General features: G+C 53.1%; 2 protein-coding genes across 2 annotated transcripts; both read right to left on the bottom strand.

Annotated features, from left to right (window-relative positions):
- Nucleotides 1-4,192: 4,192 nt before the first annotated feature.
- LOC144952249 (olfactory receptor 8H2-like) lies at nucleotides 4,193-5,185 on the bottom strand. The gene has a single exon (XM_078882681.1). The coding sequence runs from the start codon at nucleotides 5,183-5,185 to the stop codon at nucleotides 4,193-4,195; it is 993 nt and encodes a 330-aa protein (XP_078738807.1).
- A 15,322-nt stretch (nucleotides 5,186-20,507) lies between these two features.
- Nucleotides 20,508-21,500, bottom strand: LOC144952157 (olfactory receptor 56A4-like). The gene has a single exon (XM_078882561.1). It carries the CDS (start codon nucleotides 21,498-21,500, stop codon nucleotides 20,508-20,510), a length of 993 nt encoding a protein of 330 aa, XP_078738687.1.
- Between the last annotated feature and the right edge of the window lie 520 nt (nucleotides 21,501-22,020).

Here is a 22,020-nt window from a genome sequence, read left to right on the forward strand (position 1 = left end):
AGGGGTGGGGGTAGGTGGAGGGGGTGGAGGGGTCGGGGAGATGGAGGGGGTGGAGGGGTGGGGGTGGAGGAGATGGAGGGGTGGGGGGGTGGAGGGGTTGGTGGGGAGGGGGGTGAGTTGGAGGTGGAGGTGGAGGGGAGTGGAGGGGGGGGAGACCAGGAGGAGGGGGAGGGGGGGACCAGGGGGAGGGGGGAGGAGGGACCAGGGGGAGGGGGGGCCAGGAGGAGGGGAGGGGGGGCCAGGAGGAGGGGGGGGACCAGGGGGAGGGGGAAGAGGGACCAGGGGGAGGGGGGACCAGGAGGAGGGGAGGGGGGGCCAGGAGGAGGGGGGGACCAGGGGGAGGGGGGAGGAGGGACCAGGGGGAGGGGGGGGGCAGGAGGAGGGGAGGGGGGGCCAGGAGGAGGGGGGGGTACCAGGGGGAGGAGGGACCAGGGGGAGGGGGGACTAGGGGAGGGGGGACCAGGGGGAGGGGGGACCAGGGGGAGGGGGGGCCAGGAGGAGGGGGGGGACCAAGGGGAGGAGGGACCAGGGGGAGGGGGGACTAGGGGAGGGGGGACCAGGGGGAGGGGGGACCAGGGGGAGGGGGGGCCAGGAGGAGGGGGGGACCAGGGGGAGGGGGGACCAGGGGGAGGGGGTCACCAGGAGGAGGCTCCCCGTGAATTAGGGATCCGCTGCGCTTCGAGGAGCAATGTGCGTGGCTCACCCTGCCCTGTGCCTCGCTCACTCGCGGTCTCTCTGTGTGTGTGGGTGTCTGTGTGTGTGGGCGGGTGAAGTGTGTCTGGGTGTGTGGGTGTGTGTGGGTGTGTGTGGGTGGGTGTGTGTAAGTGTGTGGGTGTGTGAGGGTTGGTGTGTGGGTGGGTGTGTGGGTGTGGGTGTGTGTCTGGGTGGGTGGGTGTGTGTGGGTGGGTGTGCGTGTGTGTGTGGGTGTGTCTGGGTGTGTGTCTGGGTGTGGGCATGAATGGGTGTGGGTGGGTGTGTCTGGGTGGGTGTGGGTGTGTGTCTGGGTGGGTGTGTGGGTGTGTGTGTGTGTCGGTGGGTTTGGGTGAGTGTGTGTGTCTCGGTGGGTGTGGGTGGGTGTGTGTGTGTGGGTGTGTGAGGGTTGGTGTGTGGGTGGGTGTGTGGGTGTGGGTGTGTGTGTGGGTGAGTGTGTGTGTCTGGGTGGGTGTGTGTGTGTCTGGGTGGGTGTGGGTGGGTTTGGGTGAGTGTGTGTGGGTTTGGGTGAGTGTGTGTGTCTGGGTGGGTGTGTTGGTGGGTGTGTGTCGGTGGGTTTGGGTGAGTGTGTGTGTCTCGGTGTGTGTGGGTGGGTGTGGGTGAGTGTGGGTGTCTCGGTGTGTGTGGGTGGGTGTGGGTGAGTGTGTGTGTCTCGGTGTGTGTCGGTGGGTTTGGGTGAGTGTGTGTGTCTCGGTGTGTGTGGGTGGGTGTGGGTGAGTGTGGGTGTCTCGGTGTGTGTGGGTGGGTGTGGGTGAGTGTGTGTGTCTCGGTGTGTGTCGGTGGGTTTGGGTGAGTGTGTGTGTCTCGGTGTGTGTGGGTGGGTGTGGGTGAGTGTGTGTGTCTCGGTGTGTGTGGGTGGGTGTGGGTGAGTGTGGGTGTCTCGGTGTGTGTGGGTGAGTGTGTGTGTCTCGGTGTGTGTCGGTGGGTTTGGGTGAGTGTGTGTGTCTCGGTGTGTGTGGGTGGGTGTGGGTGAGTGTGGGTGTCTCGGTGTGTGTGGGTGGGTGTGGGTGAGTGTGTGTGTCTCGGTGTGTGTCGGTGGGTTTGGGTGAGTGTGTGTGTCTCGGTGTGTGTGGGTGGGTGTGGGTGAGTGTGGGTGTCTCGGTGTGTGTGGGTGGGTGTGGGTGAGTGTGTGTGTCTCGGTGTGTGTCGGTGGGTTTGGGTGAGTGTGTGTGTCTCGGTGTGTGTGGGTGGGTGTGGGTGAGTGTGGGTGTCTCGGTGTGTGTGGGTGGGTGTGGGTGAGTGTGTGTGTCTCGGTGTGTGTCGGTGGGTTTGGGTGAGTGTGGGTGTCTCGGTGTGTGTGGGTGGGTGTGGGTGAGTGTGTGTGTCTCGGTGTGTGTCGGTGGGTTTGGGTGAGTGTGTGTGTCTCGGTGTGTGTCGGTGGGTTTGGGTGAGTGTGTGTGTCTCGGTGTGTGTGTGTGGGTGTGGGTGGGTGTGGGTGTGTGTGGGTGAGTGTGGGTCTCTCTGCGCGCTATCGCGCTGCGCTACGAACCTGGTCACCCGGGATCGTTGCCAGCGACGATTATCTGAACCGATCCTGGGCATGCCCCTAGGTCGACTCAGCCTCAAATGAGTAACCTGTTGCGGTGTGTAGTGAACATCGCCACTGGGGAGACAAAGGCGGCCGGGCGTGGTGCAGTCCACCCACCCCCTCGTGTGCCACAGCGCCGGTAGCCTTCATAGGTGCTGCTCACTAACAGCACTTGCCCCAACGGTCTGTTAAGTCTATACGGGGGATCTTTGTCTTTTGTATCCCCTGGGGGGGTGGGGGTGGTGCCTTCTGGCCAAACCCAAACTTGTCTCTCTGCCTGTCTCTCTGTCTCTCTGTGTCTGTCTGTCTGTGTCTGTCTCTCTGTCTGTATCTCTGTCTGTCTCTCTCTGGCTCTGTCTGTCTCTCTGTCTGTCTCTCTCTGTGTCTCTCTGTCTGTCTCTCTGTCTCTCTCTCTGTCTGTGTCTGTCTCTCTGTCTGTCTCTCTCTGGCTCTGTCTATCTCTCTGTCTGTCTGTGTCTGTCTCTGTGTCTGTCTCTCTGTCTCTCTCTCTGTGTCTGTCTGTCTCTTTCTGTGTCTGTCTCTGTCTGTCTCTCTGTCTCGCTCTCTGTATCTGTCTGTGTCTTTGTCTCTCTTTCTGTCTGTCTCTATATCTCTGTCTCACGCTATATCTGTCTGTCTCTCTCTGTCTGTCTCTTTGTCTCTGTCTGTCTGTTTCTGTATTTCTGTCTCTGTCTGTCTCTGTGTATCTATGTCTGTCTCTGTCTGTATCTGTCTGTCTCTCTGTCTGTCTCTCTGTCTGTATCTCTGTCTGTCTGTGTCTGTCTGTCTCTGTCTGTCTCTGTCTTTCCATTTCTGTCTCTCTCTGTTTGTCTGTTTCTGTATTTCTGTCTCTCTCTGTCTGTCACTGTCTGTCTCTGTGTCTCTCTCTGTCTGAGTGGGTTGGTGAGTGAGTGAGTGGGTCAGTGAGTGGCTAGGTAAATGAGTGGGTTTTGAGTGGATAGGTAATTGGGTGCGTGGGTAGGTGCCATGGGAGTCGCTCATACTGACGGCCCGTCTCTCGCTTGTCAGCCACCATGCACAAAGGGAGCCACTGTGGTGCACATTTATTTATTTGCACCAACTCACCAAAAACGTCGGCATACTAAAAACCAAGGCCGTAGCCATGGAGTCAACATTGGGGGGGACCAAATCTTCCCGGGTGTCTGGGGGTCCCCCCCCCCCCCCCCCCGAGAAAATAATTTCAATTTGAAAATAATTTCCTGCCTAAATTATGAAAAAAAAAAAACTAACACATAGGATGGACTTTTTATTTATTTTTAACAATAATGTCTAATAGTGTATTGTATGACATTGCTCTGTTTTTTTCTATGTTTTACCTTTTCTTGTTTCATTGTATGTAATGGCAGAGATTAGGGATTCATAAAGTACAACCATAACCACAATCATATAAACAGAAAGGTATTTTATAGCAATATATTGGGGGGGACATTTTGAGCATATTTACGGCCTTAGCTGCTGCAGCTTCTTACTATTAAAATGTCCCTCCCTTCATTACTGCTAATCCTACTTCCTCCCTTTATGACTGCTAATCCTACATAATACACGAGCATAATATGACTTTGAGACCTCCCCACCACCTACACATTCCACAAGTAGTGACTAATCCCATATCTGCATTTTTCATAAATATGCTAAATTCCTCTGTTGATATGCAAATTCCTTTGTCAAGGCGCCCTTCGTCCTCTAACCCAGCTTAAATATACGCTGCCAAGCTTGGTGGTGTTCATTCAGACGCTGTCTTTCCGACAGCCCTGTTCTTCACTTGAGGACGGCTGCTTGCGCTGTGGCCGAAACGTCGTGAGAATTATTTTATTATGTTTTATTTTTATTACTTTATTATTTCCATTCTACGTGACTTTACCGAAAGAACCAAGAAGATGAATCCCTGCAGTCACCAAAGCTTTACATCGAAATTTTTACGGTCAATTTGTTTCACTTAGCGGACACCGCGGGCGCCACCCGCCTCGTCACGAGCCTCGCGAAGGCGCGCCGGATCTCGGCCGTGCGGAGTCCGTACACCACCGGGTTGAGTGCGGGCGGCACCACGTACTGAAGGCTCTGCAACGGGAAGCGAATGTCGCGCGGGATCGTGTAGAGGTTGAGGCCGTTGATGAACGTGAACACGATGGAGCTGAAGAAGACGGTGACGTTGAACAGGTGCGTCACGCACGTGTGCACCGCCTTCTTGTGGCTCTGCTTCAACGAGCCACCCCTCCGGCGAAGGTCGGCGAAGATGAGCGCGTACATGGCCATGACGAGCAGCAGCGGCATGGCGATGCCCGTGATGATGTTCGTGTACGTGTAGAAGACGTTGGGGTAGAGGTCGCTGCACGAGAGGTTACTGATCATCATGATGTCGCAGTTGGGCGAGTAGGTGACCTTGACCCGGCAGAAGTTGAGGCGCACCACCACGCTCACGTAGCCGATGATCGGCAACGCCGCTAGCGCCACGCACGCCAGGAAGACCTTGAAGACCAGCGCGTTGGACATGATCGAGTGGTAGCGCAGCGGGTGGACGATCGCCACGTAGCGGTCCACGGACATGGTGGTGAGGATGAACGACTGCACCCTGATGGCTATGTGGTAGAAGAACATCTGGGCGATGCACTCGGGCATGGACATGTAGTTGTTGCTCGAGACGAGGTTGGCCATGACCCTCGGCAGAGCGTTCGTCGTCTCCACGATGTCGGTGAGCGCCAGCAGCGCCATGAGCACGTACATGGGCCGGTGAAGGTTCGACTCCAGGCAGATGACCAGGCCCAGCATCACGTTGACCACCACCGTGAAGGTGTAGATGAGGAGGAGGGCTGCGAAGGCCGAGTAGCGCGCGCCGGAAGGCTCGCGAAAGAGCGTGACCATGAGGATGAGGTCCGAGGTGGCATTGGTGGCATCCAAGGCATTGGCAGACAAGTTTGTGGACCCCATTGCTAGCGAGGTGGGAGGAATGGGGGGGGGGGATTTAGGGGGATGGGGGGAGGAGGTGACATTTATGTAGCGCCTTAACCAAGGCGCTGTGCAGTAATCGACCTATGGTACAAGATGGTTGGTGAGATGAAACGAGATGAGTGGATGGGATATATGTAAAACGAGGTGGTGGCGGTGGTGGGGTGGTGGTAGCGGTGGCGGTGGCGGCGATGACAACTACGATGTGTGGAATGAGCGAAGGTGGAAATGAGTGGATTGATGACGGGCGACCACGGGGAGTTTGGGGATAGAGAAGGCGACGTCAATGCGAGTTGGTGAGGACAACACGGGGGGAGAAGGAAGGGTGAGCAATACAAAATAATAAGTGGGGGTTTAACAGACAAAACGGAAGGTAGTGAGAGCGAGCGATTGTTTGACGTGCAAGGGCGGTCGATTCCAGTGACGAGGGGGGCTAGGAGAGAGAATGAGCGACACCGAGAATGTGCACGCTGACAAGGAGGAACTGTACTCTTAGTTCTTTCGGTAAAGTGACGTAGGTAAAAGATGAAATAAAAATTAATAAAAAATAAAACAATAAAATCACGACGTTTCGGAGGCAACACAAGTCTCCGTCGTCAGGTGGGACGACGTTTCGGAGGCAACACAAGTCTCCGTCATCAGGTGGGACCGGAGACTTGTGTTGCCTCCGAAACGTCGTGATTTTATTGTTTTTTTTTTATTAATTTTAATTTCATTTTTTACCTACGTGATTTTACCGAAAGAACTAAGAGTATGGATCCTTGCGGTCACGAAAGCTTCAAATCTAGAATTAAGGAGGAACTGAAAGAGACGGCAAAGATTTAGAACGCAGAGAGCGGGGCAGGCGAACGTAAAGTGAGATGAGAGAAGGGAGGTAAGGTAGCCAGGCCTTGAAGAGCTTTACAAACTCGAGTAATTAATTTAAAGAGGCGCCAATAATAAACAGATGTAGATGCCACCGATTCTTCACGTTCTGAATGAGGAGAGATGATGTGTGGGTTATAAAAGGGGAGATTGAAGATGATATGTCAGGCGGTGCTTTGAATTTGTTGCAGTGGCTTGAACGCGTAGGATGGTAATCTGAGCATAAGACAATTGCAATAGTCGAGCCGTGTAAAGATGAGGACGTGAATAAGGAGTTTGGTGGCAGGGTGGGACGTAAGCCTTGGAGGAGTACGAGTGGCCAAATGTTGCAGATTAGTATGGGATGTAAGCCTTGGAGGAGAACGAGTGGCCGAAGATTGCAGATCAGGGTGGCATGAAAGCCTTGGAGGAGAACGAGTGGCCAAAGATTGCACATCAGGGTTGGGATGTGAGCCTTGGAGGAGAACGAGTGGCCAAAGATTGCAGATCAGGGTGGGATGTAGCCTCGGAGGGGAACGAGTGGCCGAAGATTGCACATCAGGATGGGATGAAAGCCTTAGAGGAGTGCGAGGGGACGAAGATTGCAGATCAGGGTGGGATGTGAGCCTTGGAGGAGAACGAGTGGCCGAAGATTGCAGATCAGGGTGGGATGTAAGCCTTGGAGGGGAACGAGTGGCCGAAGATTGCAGATCAGGGTGGGATGTGAGCCTTGGAGGAGAACGAGTGGCCAAAGATTGCAGATCAGGGAGGGATGAAAACCTCAGAGGCGAACGAGTGGCCAAAGATTGCAGATCAGAATGGGATGTAAGCCTTGGAGGGGAGCGAGTGGTCAAAGATTGCAGATCAGAATGGGATGTAAGCCTTGGAGGAAGACGAGTGGCCGAAGATTGCAGATCAGAATGGGATGAAAGCCTTAGAGGGGAACGAGTGGCCAAAGATTGCAGATCAGAATGGGATGTAGCCTCGGAGGGGACCGAGTGGCCGAAGATTGCAGATCAGAATGGGATGAAAGCCTTGGAGGGGAACGAGTGGCCGAAGATTGCAGATCAGTGTTGGGATGTGAGCCTTGGAGGAGAACGAGTGGCCGAAGATTGCAGATCAGTGTGAGATGTAAGCCTTGGAGGAGACCGAGTGGCCGAAGATTGCAGATCAGAATGGGATGAAAGCCTTGGAGGGGAACGAGTGGCCGAAGATTGCAGATCAGAATGGGATGAAAGCCTTGGAGGGGAACGAGTGGCCGAAGATTGCAGATCAGTGTGAGATGTAAGCCTTGGAGGAGAGCGAGTGACGAAAGGAGACGCGTGACTTGGTGAAAGGGCAGTGACGGAAGCGAGGGACCTGGATTTAGGTGGACTCCGGCCGACCAGAAACTGTGAGCTCGGTGCCAATGAGCAAAGCCCCCGCGACGCGGATTGAGCCAGCGCTGCGAGAGAGCGACACGATGAATCGAGGGCGAGAAAGGAAAGGCGTGAGGGTAGACGTTTACATGGCGGAAACGTGAAAGCGATGGCAGGTTACCGCAAGCTTTCCCGGCCGCAATGTGTTGGCTACAGAGGTCGCAAACGGGTTTTGATTCCTTACCCTCACCCGGCCGCACCAGGGTCGCAAACGGGTACCCATACCCGGCCGTACCCGTACCCGGCCAGGTACGGGTAGGGTACGGGTATCGGGTACCTGATTGTGACCTCTGGGATGAAGCCACGTTGCAGGCGCGGGTGGGTTGATTCTAGGAACTTGAATTGTGAGAAGAGACAAGACGTTGGGAAATGAGTGACAAACGGTGACTCACCAGTGACTCACGGCCTACCCGTACCCGTACCCGACCTGTTCTTCACCTGAGCACGGCTGCTTGCGTTGTGGCCGAAACGTCGTGAGAATAATTTTATTATGTTTTATTTTTATTATTTTATTATTTCCATTCTACGTGACTTTACCGAAAGAACCAAGGAGAAGTACAGGTACCGCTCTCTAGTTGGTGCTTTTGGACATCTTAACACCTCCTGTGTCAGTGCCTGGCAGGGTATAGAGCCTTCGATTGTATTGCTTCATCATTCTTGAAGCAGGGACTCATCTACTTACGAACTTTCAGAGATACGAACAAGCCTGGTCTGTTTGTCCAGTTGCCCGTTCGGACCTAGAGTCGTAAAAGTTCAACCGCACACGCGCAATAGATGGCGGTGGTGGCATCTACATCTGCAGAACGTGAAGAACCAGTGGCATCTACATCTGCAGAACATGAAGAACCAGTGGCATCTAGATCTGCAGAACGTGAACAACCAGTGGCATCTAGATCTGCATAACGTGGAGAACCAGTGGCATCTACATCTGCAGAATGTGAAGAACCAGTGGCATCTACATCTGCAGAACGTGAAGAACCAGTGGCATCTACATCTGCAGAACGTGAAGAACCAGTGGCATCTACATCTGCAGAACGTGAAGAACCAGTGGCATCTACATCTGCAGAACGTGAAGAACCAGTGGCATCTACATCTGCAGAACGTGAAGAACCAGTGGCATCTACATCTGCAGAACGTGGAGAACCAGTGGCATCTACATCTGCAGAACGTGGAGAACCAGTGGCATCTACATCTGCAGAATGTGAAGAACCAGTGGCATCTACATCTGCAGAACGTGAAGAACCAGTGGCATCTAGATCTGCAGAACGTGAAGAACCAGTGGCATCTACATCTGCAGAACGTGAAGAACCAGTGGCATCTACATCTGCAGAGTGTGAACAACCAGTGGCATCTAGATCTGCAGAACGTGGAGAACCAGTGGCATCTTCATCTGCAGAACGTGAAGAACCAGTGGCATCTACATCTGCAGAACGTGAAGAAGCAGTGGCATCTACATTTACAGGAGATGATATAACTTTTAAAGCCATTCCCCGGTGTTTAATATACATGCCGTAAATACATTTGGAATCAACAGGAGTAAATTTGGGAATTAACAAAGAAATCGACTTACGAACAAACCTCTGGAACCTAACTCGTTCGTAAGTAGAGGAGTAGCTGTACTGATAAATATAAAACGGTCTCATAGATATAACAAAAAACTCTATTGTAAGCAGTTTAACACGTAGGCTTTCGCGACCAATATTGTTCATAATCAACGATTTTTGGGTTTAGATCGCGTTTATTATAAATGTGTCGTAACCCTCCACCACCCGACACGGCCAATCAGTAAAAAAAGTGTCACGTTGACAAAAGACAAATAGTTCACTGCTTTAGCCCACCGGTGTGTTGAAGCGTGGAACCACAACATTTACAATTTGAGTACGACGTTTCGCTGGTAATTGCATCCAGCATCATCGGGCAATTCGCCAGAATGGTGAGGCTCTGCTGTGTCTCCCGTTCTTATATAGAGCAGCAGCAGGGTGACGTCATCATTAACTCATTAACTCATCAGGTGCAAAGATTTGAGGGGGGGTTATTGTAATTATATACTTGATTAGTAATAAGGCTATTGTTACGATGCGAGTTGTAGATTAGTAATCATTTGGAATGTGTTCTATTGTGATTATGCTACATTAATAATCAGTTAGTGCTTGTCTCCCTTATAAGGAATTGTAATGCATCTTATTTAATAATACGCTTCCAGGCCGCACTAAGCCTGTAGCTGTCTATTGTAAGCATGTGCAACGTGTACGTGAAGAGGGTTAAAACATTGAGAAACCTTGCCTTTAGCCATTCAGCGTGCGTTTAAGTAACACAGGATAGACCAATCTTAATATTCTCGTAAACTACAAAAACATTTTTACCAGGTCAGGCGCCACTGAGCTGCTTTGGAGCGATCACAACTGATAGTTCAACGAAGCGGCATCTCATCAAGTCGAAATTTATTGCAGCAGTCAAATATTCTCAACGCGTGACGTTGATTCTAAATGTGTTTATTAAGCAGTTTGCCTTTAGAAGTTAACCCGCTTTTCCTGACGACGACCACTTGCGTTGCGATCGAAACGTAGTTTTTTTCTTATTTTCTTTGAATCTATATACCTGACTTTAAGTCAAGATTCTGTATACCAGGCGAGGTAGTTAACATCTCCTAGCCACCGTGATGATGATGATGATTGAGAGAGAGAGACTCACACAGACTCCAAATATAAAACAGGCTTCAGGGTCGGGATCGAACCCACAGCCTCCTGTAGACCAGTCGAGGTAGTTAACATATCCTAGCCACCGTGAAGATGATGATGATGAGAGAGAGAGACACGCAAACTCCAAATATACAGCAGACTTCAGGGTCGAGATCGAACCCACGACCTCCTGTATACCAGGCGAGGTAGTCAACATCTCCTAGCCACCGTGGAGATGATGATGAGAGAGAGAGAGAGACACGCAAACTCCAAATATATAGCAGGCGTCAGGGTCGGGATCGAACCCACGACCTCCTGTAGACCAGGCAAGGTAGTTAACATATCCTAGCCACCGTGAAGATGATGATGAGAGAGAGAGACACGCAGACTCCAAATATACAGCAGACTTCAGGGTCGGGATCGAACCCACAGCCTCCTGTAGACCAGTCGAGGCAGTTAACATCTCCTAGCCACCGTGAAGATGATGATGATGAGAGAGAGAGACACGCAAACTCCAAATATACAGCAGACTTCAGGGTCGAGATCGAACCCACGACCTCCTGTATACCAGGCGAGGTAGTCAACATCTCCTAGCCACCGTGGAGATGATGATGAGAGAGAGAGACACGCAAACTCCAAATATACAGCAGGCGTCAGGGTCGGGATCGAACCCACGACCTCCTGTAGACCAGGCGAGATAGTTAACATCTCCTAGCCACCGTGAAGATGATGATGAGAGAGAGAGAGAGACACGCAGACTCCAAATATACAGCAGGTTTCAGGGTCGGGATCGAACCCACGACCTCCTGTACACCAGGCGAGATAGTTAACATCTCCTAGCCACCGTGAAGATGATGATAAGAGAGAGAGAGAGAGACACACAAACTCCAAATATACAGCAGGCGTCAGGGTCGGGATCGAACCCACGACCTCCTGTAGACCAGGCAAGGTAGTTAACATATCCTAGCCACCGTGAAGATGATGATGAGAGAGAGAGACACGCATACTCCAAATATACAGCCGACTTCAGGGTCGGGATCGAACCCACAGCCTCCTGTAGACCAGTCGAGGTAGTTAACATCTCCTAGCCACCGTGAAGATGATGATGAGGAGAGAGAGAGACACGCAAACTCCAAATATACAGCAGACTTCAGGGTCGAGATCGAACCCACGACCTCCTGTATACCAGGCGAGGTAGTCAACATCTCCTAGCCACCGTGGAGATGATGATGAGAGAGAGAGAGACACGCAAACTCCAAATATACAGCAGGCGTCAGGGTCGGGATCGAACCCACGACCCCCTGTAGACCAGGCGAGATAGTTAACATCTCCTAGCCACCGTGAAGATGATGACGAGAGAGAGAGAGACACGCAGACTCCAAATAAACCGCAGTCTTCAGGGTCTGGATCAAACCCACGACCTCCTGTAGACCAGGCGAGGCAGTTAACATCTCCTAGCCACCGTGAAGATGATGATGAGAGAGAGAGACACACGCAGACTCCAAATATAAAGCAGGCGTCAGGGTCGGGATCAAACCCACGACCTCCTGTAGACCAGGCAAGGTAGTTAACATCTCCTAGCCACCGTGATGATGATGAGAGAGAGAGAGACACGCAAACTCCAAATATACAGCAGGCTTCAGGGTCGGGATCGAACCCACGACCTCCTGTACACAAGGCGAGGTAGTTAACATCTCCTAGCCACCGTGAAGATGATGATGAGAGAGAGACACACACGCAGACTCCAAATATAAAGCAGGCGTCAGGGTCTGGATCAAACCCACGACCTCCTGTAGACCAGGCGAGGTAGTTAACATCTCCTAGCCACCGTGAAGATGATGATGAGAGAGAGACACGCAGACTCCAAATAAACCGCAGTCGTCAGGGTCTGGATCAAACCCACGACCTCCTGTAGACCAGGCGAGGTAGTTAACATCTCCTAGCCACCGTGAAGATGATGATGAGAGAGAGACACACACGCAGACTCCAAATATACAGCAGCAGGCTTCAGGGTCAGGATCGAACTCACGACCTCCTGCATACAAGGCGAGGTAGTTAACATCTCCTAGCCACCGTGATGATGATGAGAGAGAGAGAGACACGCAAACTCCAAATATACAGCAAGCTTCAGGGTCGGGATCGAACTCACGACCTCCTGTATACCAGGCGAGGTAGTTAACATCTCCTAGCCACCGTGATGATGATGAGAGAGAGAGAGACACGCAGACTCCAAATAAACCGCAGGCTTCAGGGTCTGGATCAAACCCACGACCTACTGTAGACCAGGCGAGATAGTTAACATCTCCTAGCCACCGTGAAGATGATGATGAGAGAGAGAGAGACACGCAGACTCCAAATAAACCGCAGTCGTCAGGGTCTGGATCAAACCCACGACCTCCTGTAGACCAGGCGAGGTAGTTAACATCTCCTAGCCACCGTGAAGATGATGATGAGAGAGAGAGACACACGCAGACTCCAAATATAAAGCAGGCTTCAGGGTCAGGATCGAACCCACGACCTCCTGTACACCAGGCGAGGTAGTTAACATCTCCTAGCCACCGTGATGATGATGAGAGAGAGAGAAAGACACGCAAACTTTAAATATACCGCAGGCTTCAGGGTCTGGATTGGCGATATCGCTTTGGAAGTAGTGCTCAAGCATGAGTAGCAAATAACAAAGAACACTTTCATTAAAGGGAAACTTATTTTTACTATTCGACGTTTCGGCCAATGGACCTTCTTCAGAGCACACGGCACACACACAAAGAGAAGACATACAGTGAGGGAAAAAAGTATTTGATCCCCTGATGATTTTGTACGTTTGACCACTGACAAAGAAATGATCAGAGTGTGCTCCTAATCTCAGCTCGTTACCTGTATAAAAAACACCTGGGAGCCAGAAATCTTTCTGATTTAGAGGGGGTCAAATACTTATTTCCCTCATTAAAATGCAAATAAATTCATAACATTTTTGACATGCGTTTTTCTGGATTGTTTTGTTGTTTTTCTGTCTCTCACTGTTCAAATAAACCTACCATTAAAATTATAGACTCATCATTTATTCGTCGGTGGGCAAGCGTACAGAATCAGCAGGGGATCAAATACTTTTTTTCCCTCACTGTAGATCTCCCCCCTGTAGCCTTAGCCGACTGTTGGTGCCCAAGTGATGTTTGCGAGGAGTAGCGAGCAGCAACCCGTGACGCAGACGGGATGGGTGACCAGCAACCACGCCCGACCGCCTTTGTCTCCCCTAGTGGCGATGATGTTTACTACACACCGCACCGGGAACTCATTTGAGGCCGAGTCGACCTAGGGGAGGCCCAGGACCGGTTCAGATAATCGTCACTGACGTTGAATATATATACACACACACACAGAAAGAAAAGAAAAAGATCCCCCGTATAGCCTCAGCAGACGGTTGGGGCAAGTGCTGTTAGCGAGCACCTATCAAGGCACACGAGGGGGGGGTGGGGTGGTCAGCACCACGCCCGGCCGCCTTTGTCTCTCCCCGAGTGGCGATGTTTACTACAACACCGCCACGCCAGGTACGCACGCACATGCATCGGCATCGCGACAGTAGGCGCACACTTCGATACTTTGCAACGCTTACCCGCTCTCGCAGGATCGTCGCAAGTGACGCGACTGTTGCTTGCAACTGTTGCCCGCGACTGTCGGTTGCCCGCGATTGTCGCTTGCAACTCTTGCCCGCGACTATCGTTGCTTGCGACCGTCGGTTGCCCGCGATTGTCGCTTGCAACTCTTGCCCGCGACTATCGTTGCTTGCGACCGTCGGTTGCCTGCGAGTGTTGCTTGCAACTCTTGCCCGCGACTATCGTTGCTTGCGACCGTCGGTTGCCCGCGACTGTCGCTTGCAACTCTTGCACGCGATTGTCGCTCGCAACTGGCGAGCGCGGGGCGCCTTTTATCGGCGGGAGGCGCCGCAGCAGCAGCAGCAGCAGCCGCGTGGCCTCTCCCGGGCACCCTCCTTCAATCCACAGAGGCGCTGATGGGGGGTGGAGGGGGTGTGGGGGAGATGGGGGTGGGGGTAGTGGGGGTGGGGGGGGTGGGGGGGTGGGGGTGGTGGGGGAGATGGGGGGTGGGGGAGGTGTGGGTGGAGGGGTGGGGGGGTGGGGTGAAGGGGGTGTGGGGGAGATGGAGGGGGTGGGGGGTGGTGGGGTTTGGAGTGGAGGGGGTGGGGGTGGTGGGTTTGGTGGGGGTGGAGGGGTGGGGGTAGGGGGGTGGAGGGGGTGTGGGAGAGATGGAGGGGGTGGAGGTGGAGGTGGGGGTGGGGGTGGAGGGGTTTGGAGTGGAGGGGGTGGGGGTGGTGGGTTTGTGGGGTGGGGGTGGAGGGGGTGGGGGGGATGGTTGAGAGGGGAGTGGTGGAGGGGGTGGAGGGAGTGTATGAGGCGAGTGGGGGTGGGATATGAAGTTCGTCGGTGGAGGGGGTGGAGGGGGAGTGGGTGGAGGGGGTAGGGGGGATTGAGGGGGTGGATGGGGTGGGGGTCACTCCCCTCTGCCCCCCTCCCGGTACCCGCGGGAAGAAGCAGCAGGAGGAGGAGTGGGGGGGGGGGTGATGGTGGTGATGGTGGTGATGATCACAGTCGGTAGCTGTGAGTCGGGCGATTCCGCAGCATATCAACCGCGCAAAGAACTTCAAACAACAACAACCACGACAACAACAACAACAACCACAACAACCACAACTGGGGAGCGGTGTTGAACCGAGTTTTGAACCCAGCGTGACCCGAGGTCGATTCCCGTTCATGGCCACCACCACCGCAACCACCACTGCCACCACCGCCACCACCACCACCACCGCCACCACCGCCACCACCGTCACCGCCACCACGGCCACCACCACCGCCACCACCACCGCCACCACCGCCGCCACCACCGCCGCCACCACCGCCGCCACCACCACCACCGTCACTGCCACCACGGCCACCACCACCGCCACCACCGCCACCACCACCGCCGCCACCACCACTGCCACCACCACCGCCACCACCACCGTCACTGCCACCACGGCCACCACCACCGCCACCGCCACCACCACCACCACCAGCAACGAACCCGGAGACGCGAGTTCGATTCCCGCTCACGGCCAACACCGTTGACGATTATCTGAACCAGGTCGTGGGCCTCCCCTAGGTCGACTGAGCCTCAAATGAGTAACCTGGTGCTGTGTGTAGTTAAACATCGCCTCTGGAAAGACAAAGGTGGGGGGGGGGCCAGAGCGGTAGTGTAGCGGGTAGCGCGCTGCGCTTCGAACCCGACCAGACCCAACGACGAATGTCTGAACCGCTCGCTGGCCTCCTTCCACCTAGATCGACTCAGCCTGAAAACGAGTGCTGCGTGTAGAATGTCAGCACCGGGGAGAGACAAAGGCGGCCGTGCGTGATGCTGGCCACTCATTGCGCGAACAAATTCGGGTCCACAAATGCCAATAACCACGCCATTCGCCACCAAGTGGCGGTGAGGTCACCATGGGGCCTGTGCCAGGCCAGGTGCACTTGGAGGTTACCACGTGATGTGTCGAAGGCTCGCTGCTGACAGGAGGAGGTCTCGGGACAGACCCAGCAGGTGCCATGGGCCGGCTGACTGAGATGACCGGTAGATGCACCACCAGCTGTACCCCCCTACTGTGCCAGGCTAGGTGCAGGAGGTCTCGGGACAGACCCAGCAGGTGCCATGGGTAGGCTGACTGAGATGACCAGTAGATGCACCACCAGCTGTACCCCCCTACTGTGCCAGGCTAGGTGCAGGAGGTCTCGGGACAGACCCAGCAGGTGCCATGGGTCGGCTGACTGAGATGACCGGTAGATGCGCCACCAGCTGTACCCCCCTATTGTGCCAGGCTAGGTGCAGGAGGTCTCGGGACAGACCCAGCAGGTGCCATGGGTCGGCTGACTGAGATGACCGGTAGATGCACCACCAGCTGTACCCCCCTACTGTGCCAGGCTAGGTGCAGGAGGTCTCGGGACAGACCCAGCAGGTGCCATGGGTTGACTGACTGAGATGACCGGTAGATGCACCACCAGCTGTACCCCCCTACTGTGCCAGGCTAGGTGCAGGAGGTGTCGGGACAGACCCAGCAGGTGCCACGGGTAGGCTGACTGAGATGACCAGTAGATGCACCACCAGCTGTACCCCCCTACTGTGCCAGGCTAGGTGCAGGAGGTCTCGGGACAGACCCAGCAGGTGCCATGGGTCGGCTGACTGAGATGACCGGTAGATGCGCCACCAGCTGTACCCCCCTATTGTGCCAGGCTAGGTGCAGGAGGTCTCGGGACAGACCCAGCAGGTGCCATGGGTCGGCTGACTGAGATGACCGGTAGATGCACCACCAGCTGTACCCCCCTACTGTGCCAGGCTAGGTGCAGGAGGTCTCGGGACAGACCCAGCAGGTGCCATGGGTTGACTGACTGAGATGACCGGTAGATGCACCACCAGCTGTACCCCCCTACTGTGCCAGGCTAGGTGCAGGAGGTGTCGGGACAGACCCAGCGGGTGCCACGGGTAGGCTGACTGAGATGACCAGTAGATGCACCACCAGCTGTACCCCCCTACTGTGCCAGGCTAGGTGCAGGAGGTCTCGGGACAGACCCAGCAGGTGCCATGGATCGACCGACTGAGATGATCACTAGATGCACCACCAGCTGTAACACCGTACTGTTGAACTTGCTGAATTTTATCTGCCCGGCGCTCCGCTCGTTGTTGTGAGCGTCGCTCCTCTGCCCTCCTTTGTTTGCTGGAGGGCGACTGCCTACAACTGCCCAGTAGCAGCGTCCTTCACGAGCCTCCCCCACAGAGGGCCGATCTTGACACCGCTGGTGCAAGTCCACTCAGCTCCACATCCTCCCGTTCCACATCAGCTCCATCTCTTCTCCAGACCATGTAGCGCTCCACACGCGCGCACACACACACACAGGTGCACACCAGAACAACAACAACAACAGACGTCATTCGCCACGAGGTGTCAGCGATGTCTTCGCAGCGTTTGCGCCATGCTGGGTGCGCTTTGAGGCGACTTGAAGCGTCGAAGTTTTGCTTGCTGGCGGGAGGTCACGGGACAGACCCTGCAGGTGCCATGGGGTTGACTGACCGAGACGACTGACCGAAACGATTGGCCGATGCACCGCCTGTGCCCTCTGCTGTGCCACACTCGCTGCACTTTAGCCGCCCGGCGCTCCGCTCCCTGTTGTGAGCGTCGCTCCTCCGCCCTCCATTGTTGTTGCTTGGAGGGGCGACCGCCTCCAACTGGCCCCTGTAGCGTCAGCAGCGTCCTTCATGAGCCTCCTCCTCCACAGAGGCCGAGCTTGACACCGCTGGGTCACCGGTCATCGGCAAGTCCACTCAGCTCCACGTCCTCCCGTACCACACAGTAGACTGCTGAAGGCTGCCCTCCGCATAAGTTGTAGTCCCCTGGCCTTTGACACGACCAAGAGACCAGTTGCTCTGAGGGATCTAATGGGTTCATACCTTAAAACAGGTGTCACTCGTGTTTTCAGTTTCCACTCCATTTTAGTGACTTAAAAAAACAATTAAAAAAAACCTCATCTTGAAATCAATTCTAAAAGCTGGCGGGCGGCCAGTGTAGAGGCTTTAACACCGGTGCAATCTTCTTGGTTCTTTCGGTAAAGTCACGTAGAAGGGAAATAATAAAATAATAAAAATAAAACATAATAAAATAATTCTCACAACGTTTCAGCCACAACGCAAGCAGCCGGCCTCAGGTGAAGAACAGGTCTGTCGGGAAAACAGCGTGTTTCATTCAGACGCTGTCTTCCCGACAGACCTGTTCTTCACCTGAGGACGGCTGCTTGCGTTGTGGCCGAGACGTCGTGAAAATTGTATTATATTATGTTTTAGTTTTATTATTTTATTATTTCCCTTCTACGTGACTTTACCGAAAGAACCAAGAAGATGATTTGAAATCGGCTTGAAATTGTTAAGCATCGGGGAATCCAGGTTACTTTTCGTGAGGAGGGGTATTAAATGCAGTGGGGGAAAATGTCTGTACGCGTGGAATGATTCACAATCGCTAGCACTTCCCCTGCCAAATAATCAAAAACATTTTTTAATAATTCATAATACAAGTTTTTTTTGGTTGGGCAGCATAAGTATAAATGTGTCGTAACCATCCACCACTCGACACAGCCAGGAAGGTTTGTCACGTAAACAAAACGTGACGATTACACTATGAGACCTCCTTTACCAGTGGCAAAATATAGTAGTAGGTTTTTACCCTTTAAACTGGTACAAAACTGACACGTTTATACAAGGCATCATGTTTGCAATAACCGCAACACAAGCAGTCAAAATGCAAACATGATGCCTTGTATAAAGGTGTCAGTTTTGTACCAGTTTAAAGGGTAAAAAGCTACTACTATACGTGACAATTAGTGTACTACTTCAGCCCACCGGTGTGTTAGAGAGTAAATCCACAACATTTTACATTTTGAGCAGCGTGACGTTTTGCTGGTGATTACATTAACCAGCACCATCGGGCGATTTGCCAGAATTAGTGAAGCAATCCACCTGCTTCCGGTCTCGAAAAGAGTGACATGACGCCATCACTGTGTTTTACAGAAGGAGGTGGGGAGGGGGTAGGATCACGTGAGCAGGTGGAAGGCGTGAGATGCATTGCTTGTTTCCTGAACATCTTTGAGTCAACTTCAGAGTTTGTAGCGGTGTCATTTAGAGGGAGTGGGCACTGGTTTGTGGGTATGCACACGTTTCATGTACGACTTGGCTAATGTCCACGCTGGTGTTTACGTAGTCTTGTCTCCGAAGGATGCTGACCAGGGGCGGTTTCTTCATTAGGGCGATTGGGCGACGCACCACCAATGAATGTCATTCAACCACAGAGTCACGCTAGCCGTCACTGTCAGCCTCTGGATATAGTCCAATCAGCGTCATGTCACGTTCTGTGGAGTACCGCCTCTTTTTGGGCGATTTCACTACGGCTGAGAATCGCCCCGAGTGGCCCCATAGACTTACATTCAAAGATGTTTTTTTTCGAACGGGGGCGCTGCAATGCATTCTCTATGGCTTCCGGGAGGGCATGCACTAACGTGCTTACGTCATCATACGTGCTAACGTCATCATACGTAAGCACGTTTCATCCAACAATATAATTTATCGCCATGCTTAAGCTTTTAATTTATTCATTGCATGGGTGGACCTTATCAATCATCCAGACATTTGCCCCCCGAGAGATTTTTCAGGAGCCGCCACTGATGCTGACGACTCTTCACATTCAGACGTGGAGATGAGATCAGAGTGGCTTTTAGGGGCTGGATTAATGAGGCTGTCAACGGTTGAGAGAGAGAGGTACTCTCTGGAGTTTCCCACCAGGCATTTTGAATTGCATCGTTAAATGTAAGTGAGATGCTCACCGCAACGGGAAGGTCACCAGCGGTGAGTGAGCCACCGCCGTCACCGCGCCTCACAATGCCCCGATATTAATCAAGGCGAGCCAACTCAACAAATCGAAAACAACTCAATGGAAACGACGCCAAGAACAACAACATCGAACAAACAAATCTTGAAAAAAAAATAACGAGTTTTACCCTTTCTGGCAATAAAACAGGAGGTGGTAGGATGTTCAAACACCAAATAGAAACCTTTTTCAAGGAATTAAGTTTGCAATAACTACACGAGCATGTGGTGAACATGCAAACAAACATGCTCTGATAACACAGGTCAAAAAAAAAAATTCTGGCCTGGACTTTTGCAGCTGTTTTAGACTAATTTCAGGGTGCCGATTCCAAATCTGATCTCAGATTTTCTCTATCACATCTCATTTTATGCTATCGGCAAACCCCATTTTCATTGATTTTACCCGAAATTAACTCTGTCACTTATGATTGCAAGTTGTTGCGAGTCAGTGACTGCTTTAGTGTTAAAATATGGTGCTGTATTTTTAGGATAGTGTGTTTATAATATCATGTTATGTAGATATCCACATTTATTTAATATTTTTCTTCTGCAGTTTTTATTGAAAATGCAATATTTGATATCTCAAAAGCCTGATGTGATAGGCAAAAACTGATGTCAGATTTGGAATCAGCACCCCAAAATTACATTAAAACCGTTGGAATCCCTTTTGCCAGAAAAAGTGTGTTGACCAGTGTAATAGATGGCATTTTCTTTGAAACTAATTGGCCCACACCAGAGACAGCAGCCTTCTTCAGGGCCTAGTTTCACCGCCAGTGTCAGACCAGAGAACGCCAAAAGGCGAACAGCACAAGGACAATGCACCATCAGGGCATTTACAGTTCGGCGCAAGGAGCCACAAAATGGGACCTTTTTTTGCCAGTAACCCGCGGCCGCTTTTTACGCCATGTGGCTAATTGTCGCTCAGGCCACAACAGGCCCCACGCGCCTCGTAACGAGCCTCGCGAATGCGCGCCGGATCTCGGCCGTGCGCAGCCCGTACACCACCGGGTTGAGTGCGGGCGGCACCACGTACTGGAGGATCTGCAGCGGGAAGCGAACGTCGCGCGGGATCATGTAGAGGTTGAGGCCGTTGATGAACGTGAAGGCGATGAAGGCGAAAAAGATGGCGACGACGAACAGGTGGGAGAGGCACGTGTGCACCGCCTTCCTGTGGCTCCGCTCCGACGGGCCTGCCCGCCGCCGGCGGAGGTCGGAGAAGATGAGCGCGTACATGACCACGACGAGCAGCAGCGGCATGGCGATGCCCGTGACGATGTTCACGTACGTGAAGATGACGCTGGGGTAGAGGTCGCCGCACGACAGGCTGCCGATAATCGTGATGTCGCAGTTGGGCGACGAGGTGACCATCGGCCGGCAGTAGCGTAGGCCCGAGGCCACGACCACGTAGCCGAAGATCGGCAGCGTCGCGAGCGCCACAGACGCCAGGAAGACCCTGAGGATGAGCGCGTTGGACACGAGCGCGGCATAGCGCAGCGGGTGCACGACGGTCACGTAGCGGTCAACGGACATGGCGGTGAGGATGAACGACTGCAGCCTGATGCCCATGTGGACGAAGAACATCTGGACGATGCACTCCGGCACGGTCACGTGGTTGTAGCCCGAGACGAGGTTGGCCATGATCCGCGGCATGAGGTTCGTCGTCTCCATGGCGTCCGTGGCGGACAGCAGAACCATGAGCGCGTACATGGGCCGACGGAGGCTCGACTCCAGGCCGATGACCAGCGCCAGGGTGAGGTTGGCGAGCATGGTGGCGCTGTAGATGAGGAGGAGGGCCGCGAAGCACGCGTAGCGGACGCCGGGAAGGTCCTGGAAAAGTGTCACCATGAAGATGAGGTCCGAGGAGGCGTCAGCGGTTGCGGCGGCCGAGGCATTCAGAGACGAGTTGGACACCATCGCTGGGGGTGTGGAAGAGAGAGGGCACGCGGTTGAGGAGAGCTCTGGGTTAAAAATAGATACGCGATTGGAACCTCATTTGCCAGTAAAAAAAATATGATAATTGTTTTTTTTACCCTTCTATCTGGCAACAAAACTGACACCTTTCTGACAAGGAGTCATGTTTGCATAGACCACAATACCTGCAGTGCATACATTATCAGAGTTGTGTTTTTGTTTGCATTATGACTGCAGGTATTGTGGTCTATGCAAACATGACTCCTTGTCAAAAAGGTGTCAGTTTTGTTGCCAGATAGAAGGGTAAAAAAAACAATTATCAATAGATACGCGCTCGTCATCACACGCACTTATTGTTCCGTGTGGCTGCTCGTGTCGAAGTCAGGGCACCAATTACTTACAAGCAACGTCACATTCAGGTGGTCAAGCTCAGATAGGAGCTGTAGCGGAGTAGTGATTCATCATCGCTGTGATGTCTGTTAGTCTATCGGTCTACACATTTCTCTGGTTCTCTCTGAGTCTA

The sequence above is a fragment of the Lampetra fluviatilis genome, chromosome 66, assembly GCF_964198595.1.
Source record: "Lampetra fluviatilis chromosome 66, kcLamFluv1.1, whole genome shotgun sequence".
NCBI classification, from domain to species: Eukaryota; Metazoa; Chordata; class Hyperoartia; order Petromyzontiformes; family Petromyzontidae; genus Lampetra; species Lampetra fluviatilis.